Raw genomic sequence first — 13247 nt, forward strand, 5'->3', positions numbered from 1 at the left:
GGGAATGATCAAGAGAATGTCAGGGCTCAGAAAAGAACATAAACATCATGTGATGAAAGATGGAATGCGGAGTGTGGTAGGAAATAAAGAAAAAGCAGAACTTTTAGCAAAAACCTTTGTTAAAGTGCACAGTAATGATAATTTGAGAAATGTAGAAAAACAAAAGAGAGAAGAAACAATTAGTTTAAATATTGAGGAAATGAAGGAAGACAACGATAATAGTTTTACCAACACTATGGATATGACATTTTCTTTGGATGAAATGGTTCCAATTTTAAAAAAAGTTAAAAATACGACGCCAGGGAAAGACCTGGTGAGTTATCAAATGATCAAAAATGTAGGTAGCATCGGCAAAGAAGTGGTCTTGAAATTATATAATAGGATATATGAAGAAGGAAAATGAGCAGCTGAGTGGAAAGAAGCTGTAATAATTCCAATATGCAAGCCAGGGAAAGATCCGGAAGAGGCAGGAAATTATAGGCCGATAGCATTGACCTCAAATTTGGGCAAAGTAATGGAAAAAATGATTAATGAAAGATTAATATATTATTTAGAGTCAAAAGAAATGATAAAAAACTACCAAAGTGGTTTTCGCAAAGCAAGTGTTACGGTTCAGACCCCTGCCAGCGCCGCTCGTCCATCTGTGCGCCACTCGGGTCACGCGCACGGTCGCACACATCCAGGAACGAGCCGCGCGCGTCCCCGCCCTGCAGCAGCTGCCAGCTGCAATCAGTCACCTGCAAACTTCACACCTGATGGTAATGACGGAGCTGCCTTTATAGACCTGGACAACCTGCCATCGCTGGCCGGATTATAGCCATCTGTACCTGAGTAAGCATCCTGTGTCTGGCTTCCATCCCGCGTACTCGCGCTTCCCCTGCGACTTCCGTGTTTCTGTTGTCTGATGCTCTTGTTGTCTTCCTGGATCCCCTGTTGTTCCCCTTGCCTCCCGGACTGCCTTTTGGATTCTCGACCTCCCGCTTGGACACGTTTTCCCACGGACTTCCGCGTTACTTCACTCTCGTCAACATTTTGGTAAGACATCCTCCAGCTAATCTACACACATAGTCTTACACCATACACACTTGAGTTTTGGTCGGACTTCATTTCCTTGGTTTATTCATTAGCAGTATTAGTATTATTATTATTAGTAGTAGTAGTACAGATGTATGTATATATTTACTATATATAATAAATCTTTGGACATACTGCCACCTGGTGTTCGTTTGCCGTCACTTCCCCTTTAGTCAAACATAACCCCAAGAAGCACAAACGACCCAGCAGTGCAGCTGGAAGAGGAAATTAGAAAGGGACAAATAAATAAAGAAAGTATAATTGCGGTATTTTTTGACATAGAGAAAGCGTATGATATGTTGTGCAAACAGGGGTTGCTGATGAAACTAAATAGGATTGGGATTAGAGGAAGAATGTACAGATGGATAAAAGACTTTTTAACAAGTAGAACATTATTAGTAAAGATAGAGAATGAATATAGTAGAGAATACAAAGTGGAAAATGGGACCCCACAAGGGAGTATAATAAGTCCAGTACTATTTTCCATCATGATAAATGAAGTTTTTAGTGAAGTGGAAGGGTTAGTGGAGGTGGCATTGTTTGTGATGATGGAGTGATGTGGAAGAGAGGTAGAAATACAAATTATATAGAAAAGAAGATTCAAAAAGCATTAAATAATGTTCAAGACTGGGGGACGGCTTGGGGTTTAAGATTCTCTGTTGGAAAGACAAAAGTCATACATTTTACGAAGAGGAAAGTACAAAACAAGCTCCAAATAAAACTCTATGGAGAAAACATAGAAGAGGTACAAGTATTTAAATATTTAGGAATATGGTTTGATAAAAATATGAACTGGTCAACCCACATCAGCAAGATAGTGGAGAAAAGTAAAAAGGTGTTAAATATAATGAGGGCTTTGAGGGGTAAAGATTGGGGGGCTGATAGGTTGACATTGAAAACAAAGTATATCACTTTAATTCCATCTGTTATTGACTACGGATGCATTATTTATCAATCTGCTTCAAAAACTCTACTTGAGAAAATAGACCGGATCCAGTCGCAGGCGTTAAGATTATGTTGTGGAACTACTAAATCTACTCCAGTGGCAGCATTACAAGTAGAAATGAATGAAAAACCTTTGGACATGAGGAGAGATCAACTCTCAGCAGTTTATTGGGCAAACTTAAAAGGATCCAAGCAAGGACATCCAACCCGTCAAGTGCTAATAAACTGCCAAGGAAAAGAGAAGAAAAAAATGAATAGTTTTGGGTGGATAATAGGAGATATATGTAACAAAGCACAAATTGACAATATTAAAGTGAGCCCTACAGTACCAATTCCTGCAATACCACCGTGGATGTATGACAACCCAAAGGTAAACATGCAATTACTGAAGAATAGACATTTAAATAGTTACCAGATAGAACAATGGGTTGAGGAAATGTTTTTTGATAACATGATATACACAGATGCATCAAAAACTATAAATAGTAAAGTAGGAGTTGCTGCAGTTATCCCACAAGGAAATATAGTATTAAATAAAAGAATCAGTGATGAACTATCTGTTTTTACGGGGGAATTGGTAGCAATTTGTATGGAAGTTAACTGGATAGAGGAAAACAAAGCAAGGAAAGTAGTCGTGTGCTCGGACTCCAGCAGTGCATTGACGAGCATAAAAAACATAACATCAGAAACAAGACAAGATATAGTTTATGAAATAGTTCAGGCAATCTACAGGATAAATAAAGCGGGAGATGTGGTAACATTTCTCTGGGTTCCTGCTCATGTAGGAGTTGTGGGGAATGAGTTAGCTGATAGATACGCAAAAAAAGCAAGCACTAAAACAGAAGTAAACATGGAGATGAAGCACAGTAAAGAAGTGAAGAGCATCATTAAGATAGAACACAATAAAAAGTGGCAGGATAATTGGAATAAGGAAATAAAAGGTAGATAGTTTTACAAAGTCCAGAGGAAAGTAGGTGTCATGAGAGGAGGAATAGAAATAGGAAGGAAGAAGACATTATTACTAGAACGAGATTAGGACATACATTTCTAAATAGTTCACTAAAATTGATTGGAAACATAATACAGGACTGTGTGATTTTTGCCGTCAGATAAAAAATAATGACCATGTTTTAATACAATTTAAGAAATACAATAGAGGAAGTGATCAATACTGGAAAGTAGGCTGGCGAAAGAAAATATTAGGTTGGCAGTGGGAGATATATTAGGATTTAATTCAGAACACATAGGATATAAAGCAATATAAACATATTTAAAAAACACTGGGTTGAATAAAAGAAAATAGAGTAGGGATCCACCTCGGTCCACACTCCATTACAGTAGGTGGCGCTAATGCACACCACAAGGTTGCTTGCCAACCGCCATAAAAACATAAGAAAAAGGAGTGATGGGATCAGCAGTTATTTTGACTATACTGAATCACTAGAATCATTTCCTGAGATTGATTCGTTCAAAAAATTTGATCACCGAATCACTTCTGCAGCAGCAGTTCTGTGTGCAGGTCGGCGAATCATGAGTCAGTCAGTAACAGCTTCCCCAGCGGCAGATCTCGGTGTGTGTCAGTTGGCGAACATCACAAGCCCTCAGCACCCAATGAACGACACAAGCCCTCGGCACCCAATGAACGACACAAGCCCTCGGCGCCCAATGAACGGCACAAGCCCTCGGCGCCCAATGAACGGCACAAGCCCTCGGCGCCCAATGAACGGCACAAGCCCTCGGCGCCCAATGAACGGCACAAGCCCTCGGCGCCCAATGAACGGCACAAGCCCTCGGCGCCCAATGAACGACACAAGCCCTCGGCGCCCAATGAAGGACACAAGCCCTCGGCACCCAATGAACGACACAAGCCCTCGGCGCCCAATGAAGGGCACAAGCCCTCGGCGCCCAATGAACGGCACAAGCCCTCGGCGCCCAATGAACGGCACAAGCCCTCGGCGCCCAATGAACGGCACAAGCCCTCGGCGCCCAATGAACGGCACAAGCCCTCGGCGCCCAATGAACGGCACAAGCCCTCGGCGCCCAATGAAGGGCACAAGCCCTCGGCGCCCAATGAACGACACAAGCCCTCGGCGCCCAATGAACGGCACAAGCCCTCGGCGCCCAATGAACGGCACAAGCCCTCGGCGCCCAATGAACGGCACAAGCCCTCGGCGCCCAATGAACGGCACAAGCCCTCGGCGCCCAATGAAGGGCACAAGCCCTCGGCGCCCAATGAAGGGCACAAGCCCTCGGCGCCCAATGAACGACACAAGCCCTCGGCGCCCAATGAACGACACAAGCCCTCGGCGCCCAATGAAGGGCACAAGCCCTCGGCGCCCAATGAAGGGCACAAGCCCTCGGCGCCCAATGAAGGGCACAAGCCCTCGGCGCCCAATGAACGACACAAGCCCTCGGCGCCCAATGAACGACACAAGCCCTCGGCGCCCAATGAAGGGCACAAGCCCTCGGCGCCCAATGAAGGGCACAAGCCCTCGGCGCCCAATGAAGGGCACAAGCCCTCGGCGCCCAATGAACGACTCGCACAGTGACTGAACGAGAGCCTCAATGTGACGTTCTCCTCCGCGACACAGTCAGTTCTCTGTGTCAGTAGGTTCGCAAATCCTGATTCTGAATAAGTGAGTGCAGCGCGAACGTGAGTCACGTCCTCAGCGACAACCAGTCAGTTCTTGTAGGTCCGTGAAGCGAGCCTGAATCACTCAGCTACGGTTCTGTGGGCCAGAGGGCGACAAACGTGAATCGCTCTATGCAAAAGCAAATATTAAATTAAGAAAACCCTTAACAAATGCCAACATAAAAACTAAATGTTCTGTAGCCTAAGTTTAAAAATATAACAAAGAACATGTAAACTTAAATATGCAAACAAAAACAAAAATACCTTCAAAATAAAACAAATTAAGAGGCAGAAATGCCAACATAAAAACTAAATGTTCTGTAACCTACGTTTAAAAATATAACAAAGAAAAGATCAACTTAAATGTGCAAACAAAAATAAAATAAAAGGCCACCTTAAATAAAACAAAACAAATATTAAACCAAGTGCCAGAAATGCCAACATAAAAACAAAAAATTATGTAGCTTACATTTAAAAATATAAAAATGGAAATATTGCCTTCCGCCCGATTGTAGCTGAGATAGGCGCCAGCGTCCCCCGCGACCCCAAAAGGGAATAAGCGGTAGAAATGGATGGATGGATGGATGGATATCAACTTAAATATGCAATAAAAATGTTATGTGTTGAGATGATGGGGACGGGGCGCGTGTGTGTGTGTTTATTTTCACGTGGCTTGAGTCAACATTAGCTGTTATCTTGGAGAATGAATGGAGAAGGGATGTCAATGGCATGAAACATATCTTGGAGAATGAAGGGATGTCAATGGTGTGAAATATATCTTGGAGAATGAAGGGATGTCAATGGCATGAAACATATCTTGGAGAATGAATGGAGAAGGGATGGACAATCACTCGCGGCATTTGGGCAAGCAGAGCAGAGAGCGAGACAGTTGTCGTTCACTGAGTGATTCATGTCGTTAATCCGCGGTGAACGAGTCGTTCGCTCAGTCCCTCCCCCGCCCACATGACGAGTAGCTGGCTGCGTCGTTCGCCGACGTCGAGGGTTCAGCAAGTCACAGAATGCGGAAGTTCCACTCATACCGGCATGGTTGCGGCGGAGCTCAACTGAACTGAGAAAAGAACGAATCAGTTCATGAAGTGATTCGGTTCAGTACGGTCACTCAAAAGATTCGTTCGTTTGAAGGAATCGTTCGTGAACGACACAACACTAGAAGGCGGCCGACAAGAGCAATTCGAAGGAGAAAGACGTGAGCCATACGCTAATAAGTCAGTCTTACTATTTGTTATCCAGTTTGAAATATTTACGTCGTATAACATACATATTTGATTCTTGATTTAAGGATAAAGTGGTCTCGATGCGCTAGAAGCACTGTGCCGCTTCTTGTGCTATCTTAGCTTGTTAGTTAGCTTAGCTCGCTAGTTAGCTTAGCTTGTTAGCTGCTAACAGAAGACACAGAAGTTATCAACACATCGCTAAGTAGAGATCAAGTGTGAGAGTAAAGTGTTGTGATTGTGTGAAAATGTCTACATTACAAATGTTGAGAGCGTTGGTGGATCAGCGACTAACTGCTGCTGTTGAAGAAATATTTGTAGTGTTAGAAAGAACGATAGCAGAATACGAGGAGGAACTTTCTAGAACAAAAGAGGATTACAATCAACTACTGGACGCTGTTTTCAAGAAACATCAAGTTGTGTTACACAGAACAGGTTTGTTGACTTCTTTCTCTCACATCTTTACTAACTTTATATTTGATTAATAACAGGAAAAATACATTTGGAATATATAATATAATCACGATGAGCAGTGGAACTGTGTCTTCTTCCATCACACCTTCAACCATCCTCCATTGCAGCAAATACATTACATTTCCTACAGGTATTATTATCACTGAAGGACTGTAGAACATGGCTAAACATGTTACACACAAAGGACGGACACGCTAATAGTTAAGCTAGCCGCTAAAGTAGCTTGAAACAAGAATAAATACATGCTTAGCCATTTTTCCCGTACAACATGAATTGGCTGTTTTTCAAACTTCCACCATTTCCACTTTTTTCAAGTGACTCAAATCATTCCATCTTCTACATGTTTCACTAAACCTGGACATTCAAACTATCATTTTTCCAAGTTAAAATTTTTTCGAAGAATGCCCAAAATTCCCGTTTTTTCAAACCCTTTTTTCACCCTTTTTTGTGTCGACTACAATTTTCAACCCACTTCAACCGTTCCACCAGCAAATCATTCCTCTTAATGATGACAAAAAACAAAGATGTTTTTTTCTCTGAAAAAATTCTTGGTTTTCCCAAAAATCCGGGAATTCCATAATACTATTTCTCAACAAAAAATGTTACTACTTCAACATTTCTCGACTGATTTGAAAAATTCCAACACCAACCATTCACTCCTTCAGAACATTCACATATTTTAGCAATTTCTACAAACCCCGTTTCCATATGAGTTGTTAAATTGTGTTAGATGTGAATATAAACGGAATACAATGACTTGCAAATCCTTTTCAACCCATATTCAATTGAATGCACTTCAAAGACAAGATATGTGATGTTCAAACTCATAAACTTTTTTTTTTTTTAAATAATAATTCACTTAGAATTTCATGGATTCAACACGTGCTAAAGTAGTTGGGAAAGGGCATGTTCACCACTGTGTTACAAACCCCAATTCCATATGAGTTGGGAAATTGTCCATCCATCCATTTCTACCGCTTATTCCCTTTTTGGGATCCCGGGGGGCGCTAGCGCCTATCTCAGCTACAATCGGGCGGAAAGCAGGTTATACCCTGGACAAGTCGCCACCTCATCGCAGGGCCGACACAGACAGACAACATTCACACTCACATTCACACACTAGGGACCATTTAGTGTTGCCAATCAACCTATCCCCAGGTGCATGTCTTTGGAAGTGGGAGGGGCCTATCCCCAGGTGCATGTCTTTGGAAGTGGGAGGAAGCCGGAGTACCCGGAGGGAACCCACGCATTCACGGGGAGAACATGCATACTCCACACAGAAATATCTCGAGCCTGGGATTGAACCCAGGACTGCAGGACCTTCGTACTGTGAGGCAGACGCACTAACCCCTCTTCCACTGTGACGCCGTTGGGAAATTGTGTTGGATGTAAATATAAACGGAATACAATGACTTGCAAATCCTTTTCAACCCATATTCAGTTGAATGCACTACAAAGACAAGATGTTTGATGTTCAAAATCATAAACTTGATATTTATAGATCCAGATACAAATGTTTTCTCCCACATCGGTAATAAATAGTTTTTATTATCCAGATGAACAATATAATGAAATAGAATAATATAGTAAAAAGAGAATACAATGATTTGCTATTTATTTTCAACTTATATTCAATTGAATAGACTGCAAAGACAAGATATTTCATGTTCACAGTGAGAAACTTATTTATTTTTTTTCAAATAATAATTAACTTAGAATTTCATGGCTGCAACACATGCCAAAGTAATTGGGAAAAGGCATGTTCACCACTGTGTTTCATCACATTTTCTTTTAACAACACTCAATAAACGTTTGGGAACTGAGGAAACTAATTGTTGAAACTTTGAAAGTGGAATTCTTTCCCATTCATGTTTTATGTAGAGCTTCAGTCATTCAACAGTCCGGGGTCTCCGCTGTCGTATTTTACGCTTCATAATGTGTCACACATTTTCCATGGAAGACAGGTCTGGACTGCAGGCGGGCCAGGAAAGTACCCGCACTCTTTTACTACGAAGCCACGCTGTTGTAACACGTGGCTTGGCATTGTCTTGCTGAAATAAGCAGGGGCGTCCATGATAACGTTGCTTGGATGACAACATATGTTGCCCCAAAACCTGTATGGACCATTCAGCATTAATGGTGCCTTCACAGATGTGTAAGTTACCCATGCCTTGGGCACTAATACACCCCCATACCATCACAGATGTGTAAGTTACCCATGCCTTGGGCACTAATACACCCCCATACCATCACACATGTGTAAGTTACCCATGCCTTGGGCACTAATACACCCCCAAACCATCACAGATGCTGCCTTTTGAACTTTGCTCATGTAACAATCCAGATGGTTCTTTTCCTCTTTGTTCTGGAGGACATCACGCCCACAGTTTCCAAATATAATTTGAAATGTGGACTCGTCAGACCACAGAACACTTTTCCATTTTGCATCAGTCCATCTTAAATGAGATCGGGCCCAGCAAAGCCAGCGGCGTTCTTTGGTGTTGTTGATAATGGGTTTGGCTTTGCATAGTAGAGTTTTAACTTGCATTTACAGATGTAGCAACCAACTGTAGTTACTTACAGTGGTTGTATGAAGTGTTCCTGAGCCCCTGTGGTGATATCCGTTACTCACTGATGTTGGTTTTTGATGCAGTACCGCCTGAGGGATCAAAAGTCTGTAATATCATCGCTTACGTGCAGTGATTTCTCCAGATTCTCTGAACCTTTTGATGATTTTATGCACCGTAGATGGTAAAGTCCCTAAATTCCTTGCAATAGCTCGTTGAGAAATGTTGTCCTGAAACTGTTCGACATTTTGCTTACAAATTGGTGACCCTCACCCCATCCTTGTTTGTGAATTACTTAGCATTTCACAAAAGCTGCTTTTATACCCAATCATGGCACCCACCTGTTCCCAATTAGCCTGCACACCTGTGGGATGTTCCAGATAAGTGTTTGATGAGCATTCCTCAACTTTGTAAGTATTTATTGCCACCTTTCCCAACTTCTTGGTCACGTGTTGCTGGCATCAAATTCTAAAGTTAACGATTATTTGCACAAACAAATTTTTTTATCAGTTTGAACATCAAATATGTTGTCTTTGTCGCATATTCAACTGATTATGGGTTGAAAATGAATTCCGTTTATATTTACATCCAACACAATTTCCCAACTCATATGGAAACGGGGTTTGTAAAAGAATTCCGCTTTTCCCAAAATTACCAAATTTTCCTGAAATTCTCATTGAAAATAATGGTACATTTTTCAAAGTTCCACAACCTCAACATGTTTCATCCGATTCACTCCTTGCCAACCTCAAACTGTTCAGCCTATTCGATAATCACGGGCTTTCCCTTGACCAATTCCAAAAATTCCCAGAATTACACGTTTTCCGTGACATTTTTCCCCATTCAAAATGAATGAGCCATTTTTCAAAATGCCACCATTTCCACATTTTTACACCGATTCAAACATATTCCACTAATTCTGGAAATTGAAATTACAACATTTTTCAACCCACTTCCACAGTTCCACCGTCAAATCATTCCTTTCCATCAGGACAGAAAACAAATTTGTTTTTTGAATTGAAAAGAATCCTGGTGTTCCCAAAATTCAAGGAATTCCATAAAACCATTTCTCAATTAAGTATGTTACGACTTCAACATTTCTCAACTGATTTGAATAATTCCAACACCAACCATTTCAACTCATTCAGAACATTCACATTTTATAGCATTTCCAAAAAAATTCCCGCTTTCCCCAAAAATTCCATGAAATTCCCATCGAAAGGAATAAAATGAAAGTTCCACAACTCCCACATTTTTCATCTGATTAGAACCGTTCCAACTTCAAAATATTCAGTGTGTTCAGGAATTGTGTGCTCCCTTTCAACACTTATTAAAAGAAATTCCCGGATTTTCTGGAATTCCCCGTTTTTAGGGACATTTTCCCCATTCAAAATTAATTATCCATTTTTCAATTTTCCACAATTCCCACATGTTTCAAACCATTCCACCTTCAACACATTCAATTCATCCTGGAAATTCAAACAACCAGTTTTCCACATTCAACAAATTTCCAGGAATTCTCATATTTTTCTAACCTTATTTCCAACCTTCTTTAGTGCAATGACTACTTTCACATTGTTCAACCCATTTCAACCGTTCCACTGTCAAAACATTCCTCTGAGTCAGGACAAAAAAAGCATGTTGGTTTAAGAACTTAAAAAAAATCACGGTTTTCCCAAAATTCAAACTCTACAAAATCAAATCGTTCCAACATTCAAACTATTCTTACATTCATACTACATTCTGTCAACCTTTCAGTTCAACTTCAGCATTGGAGCATTCACACACAATTCTTTCAGGAATTGCTTCATCTACTTATTAGTATTATTTTAATTTAATGTAGCTTACCACATTGAAAGCGTGGACTGTATGAATGGTGCCTTTCCAGTTCTCACACTAATGCAATTTGAGTGTCTAGAAACGCACTAAATTAATATTTTTTTACAATTATTATTAATAATAATAATAATGATGGATTAGATTTATATCGCGCTTTTCTATTGTTAGATACTCAAAGCGCTCACAGAGAAGTGGGAATCCATCATTCATTCACACAAGGTGGTGGTAAGCTACATCTGTAGCCACAGCTGCCCTGGGGTAGACTGACAGAAGCGTGGCTGCCAATTTGCGCCTACGGCCCCTCTGACCACCACCAATCATTCATTCATCATTCATTCACCGGTGTGAGTGGCACCGGGGGCAAGGGTGAAGTGTCTTGCCCAAGGACACAACGGCAGTGATTTGGATGTCAATAGGTGGGAAGCGAACCGGCAACCCTCAGGTTTCTGGCATAGCCGCTCTACCCACTACACCATGCCGCCCCGTAATAAGGTAATCAAGTTATATTTTGAAGGAGTAGTCAGTAATCTGATTACTTCTTCCCAGTTTAACTGTGGCGTCACTATCTAAGTGAAAGCAAAACAGATGTCATTGTTTTTGGCCAACATGTTGATTGTGCTCAAGTGGTTTTTAGAGCAGACATGTCTCTAAAGATAAATGTGAAAATGACAGAAATTATTGTCCACCAGCAGGGGGAGCTCATCACTAGTACTACTGCGTGGAGGCTGCCATGTGGTACATTATTTCCTGTGTGTGTATGACTTATTCAGAGGGACAACAGCACACTAGTATGGATTGCAGGAATTAATTTGAGGATGTTTTTATATGAATAAGGTGGATTGGATGTTAGCCTGGGAAGGCATTCCCCTGGAGGTCTTCTTCATGTGTCAGCTGGAAGTACCCTGACTGCTGTGGGGGGAAACCGATGAGATTGTGAGATCATATGTTGGTGTTTTCTCCTGTCCCGCAGACCTAAAAGAAGAGCATCTTCCCTATGAGCAGGAGGAGGAACCACTGCCCCCCAACATACATGAGGAAGACGAGACGCCACAGACCCATAATGTTAAACTGACCCTTCACATTAAAAAGGGAGAGGAGGACCCACTCACCCCCTACTTTAAAGAGGAAGAGGAGGACCAAGAGCCGCCGCACATTAAAGAGGAAGACGAGACGCCACAGACCCATAATGTTAAACTGACCCTTCACATTAAAAAGGGAGAGGAGGACCCACTCACCCCCTACTTTAAAGAGGAAGAGGAGGACCAAGAGCCGCCGCAGATTAAAGAGGAAGAGGAGGAAGAGGGCATCAGTCAGCCTAAATGGTTGGAGGAGTTCCCAGTGACTGGTGTCCCTGTGAAGAGTGAAGATGATGAGGTGAAAGGTGAAAGTGAGGAGAGGGGAGGGGGGGAGCCTCCAAGCAGCAGCTCAACACAACACATGACAACAGAAGCTGATGGAGACCACTGTGGAGGATCACAAGCAGACAAGCTCTTAGCTCCACTATCAGATAGTGAGGACACAACGTCACACTCTCCTGACACTGATGATGAAGACTCTAAAGATGATAAGACATGTCACACTGACAACACTCGCTTCACATCTTCTCACTCTCACAAAACTTTTAAATACCATTGTAGTCTGAAAAGACACATGAGAACACACACTGGAGAAAAACCTTTTTCTTGTTCACTCTGTAGTAAAGGTTATGCACAACGTCATGATTTGAAAGTACACATGAGAACACACACTGGTGAAAAACCTTTCGTCTGTTCAATCTGTGGTAAAGGTTTTGTAGAAAGTCGCTATTTGAAAAGACACATGAGAATACACACTGGTGAAAAACCTTTTTCCTGTTCAACCTGTGGTAAAGTTTTTACACAAAGTCAACATTTGAAAGTACACACTAGAACACACACTGGTAAAAAACCTTTCATCTGTTCAATCTGTGGTAAAGGTTTTACAGAAAGTCGGAATTTGAAAGTACACATGAGAACACACACTGCTGAATAATAACAGTCCTGTTCAATCTGCAACATAAGTTTGCTTGACTGATCAAACTTTGTAGCACACATGAGAAGACACCCAGGAGAGAAAGTGTTGAGTTGCAGTGTGTGTGGTGAAAGATTGTCTTCTAAGTACCAGTGTAAGAAACACAAGTGTGCTGGTGAGAACAGCAGCAGCAAATGAAACTGCAGGATTTGAAATAAACTGTCCAGACTTTCATTTTGACTTTCTAACAACATCAGCACATATAACATGTGTGACATTGTTGTTTGTCTAACAATCTTGTTAACATGCTTCTATATTTATGCACTTTTTTTTCAGTCCATTACATGCATTAATATGCAACATTGTGTACTTTTATTAAAATTGAAACAAACCAATTTGAAAAGGTGAGAGTAAACAGTAAAATACCTTTTAAATACAATAAACATTTTATGTGTGTATATATATTCATCAGACAATTTTACACTTATTTTATTC

General features: G+C 41.3%; 1 protein-coding gene across 1 annotated transcript; it reads left to right on the forward strand.

Annotated features, from left to right (window-relative positions):
• Positions 1-5662: 5662 nt before the first annotated feature.
• On the forward strand, positions 5663-12986 carry LOC133547099 (oocyte zinc finger protein XlCOF8.4-like). The gene is made up of 2 exons (XM_061892925.1): positions 5663-6318; positions 11734-12986. Exons 1-2 carry the CDS (start codon positions 6132-6134, stop codon positions 12771-12773), a joined length of 1227 nt encoding a protein of 408 aa, XP_061748909.1. The 5' UTR covers positions 5663-6131; the 3' UTR covers positions 12774-12986.
• The last annotated feature ends 261 nt before the right edge of the window (positions 12987-13247 follow it).

This window comes from Nerophis ophidion, unplaced genomic scaffold (assembly GCF_033978795.1).
Source record: "Nerophis ophidion isolate RoL-2023_Sa unplaced genomic scaffold, RoL_Noph_v1.0 HiC_scaffold_61, whole genome shotgun sequence".
Lineage (NCBI taxonomy): Eukaryota > Metazoa > Chordata > Actinopteri > Syngnathiformes > Syngnathidae > Nerophis > Nerophis ophidion.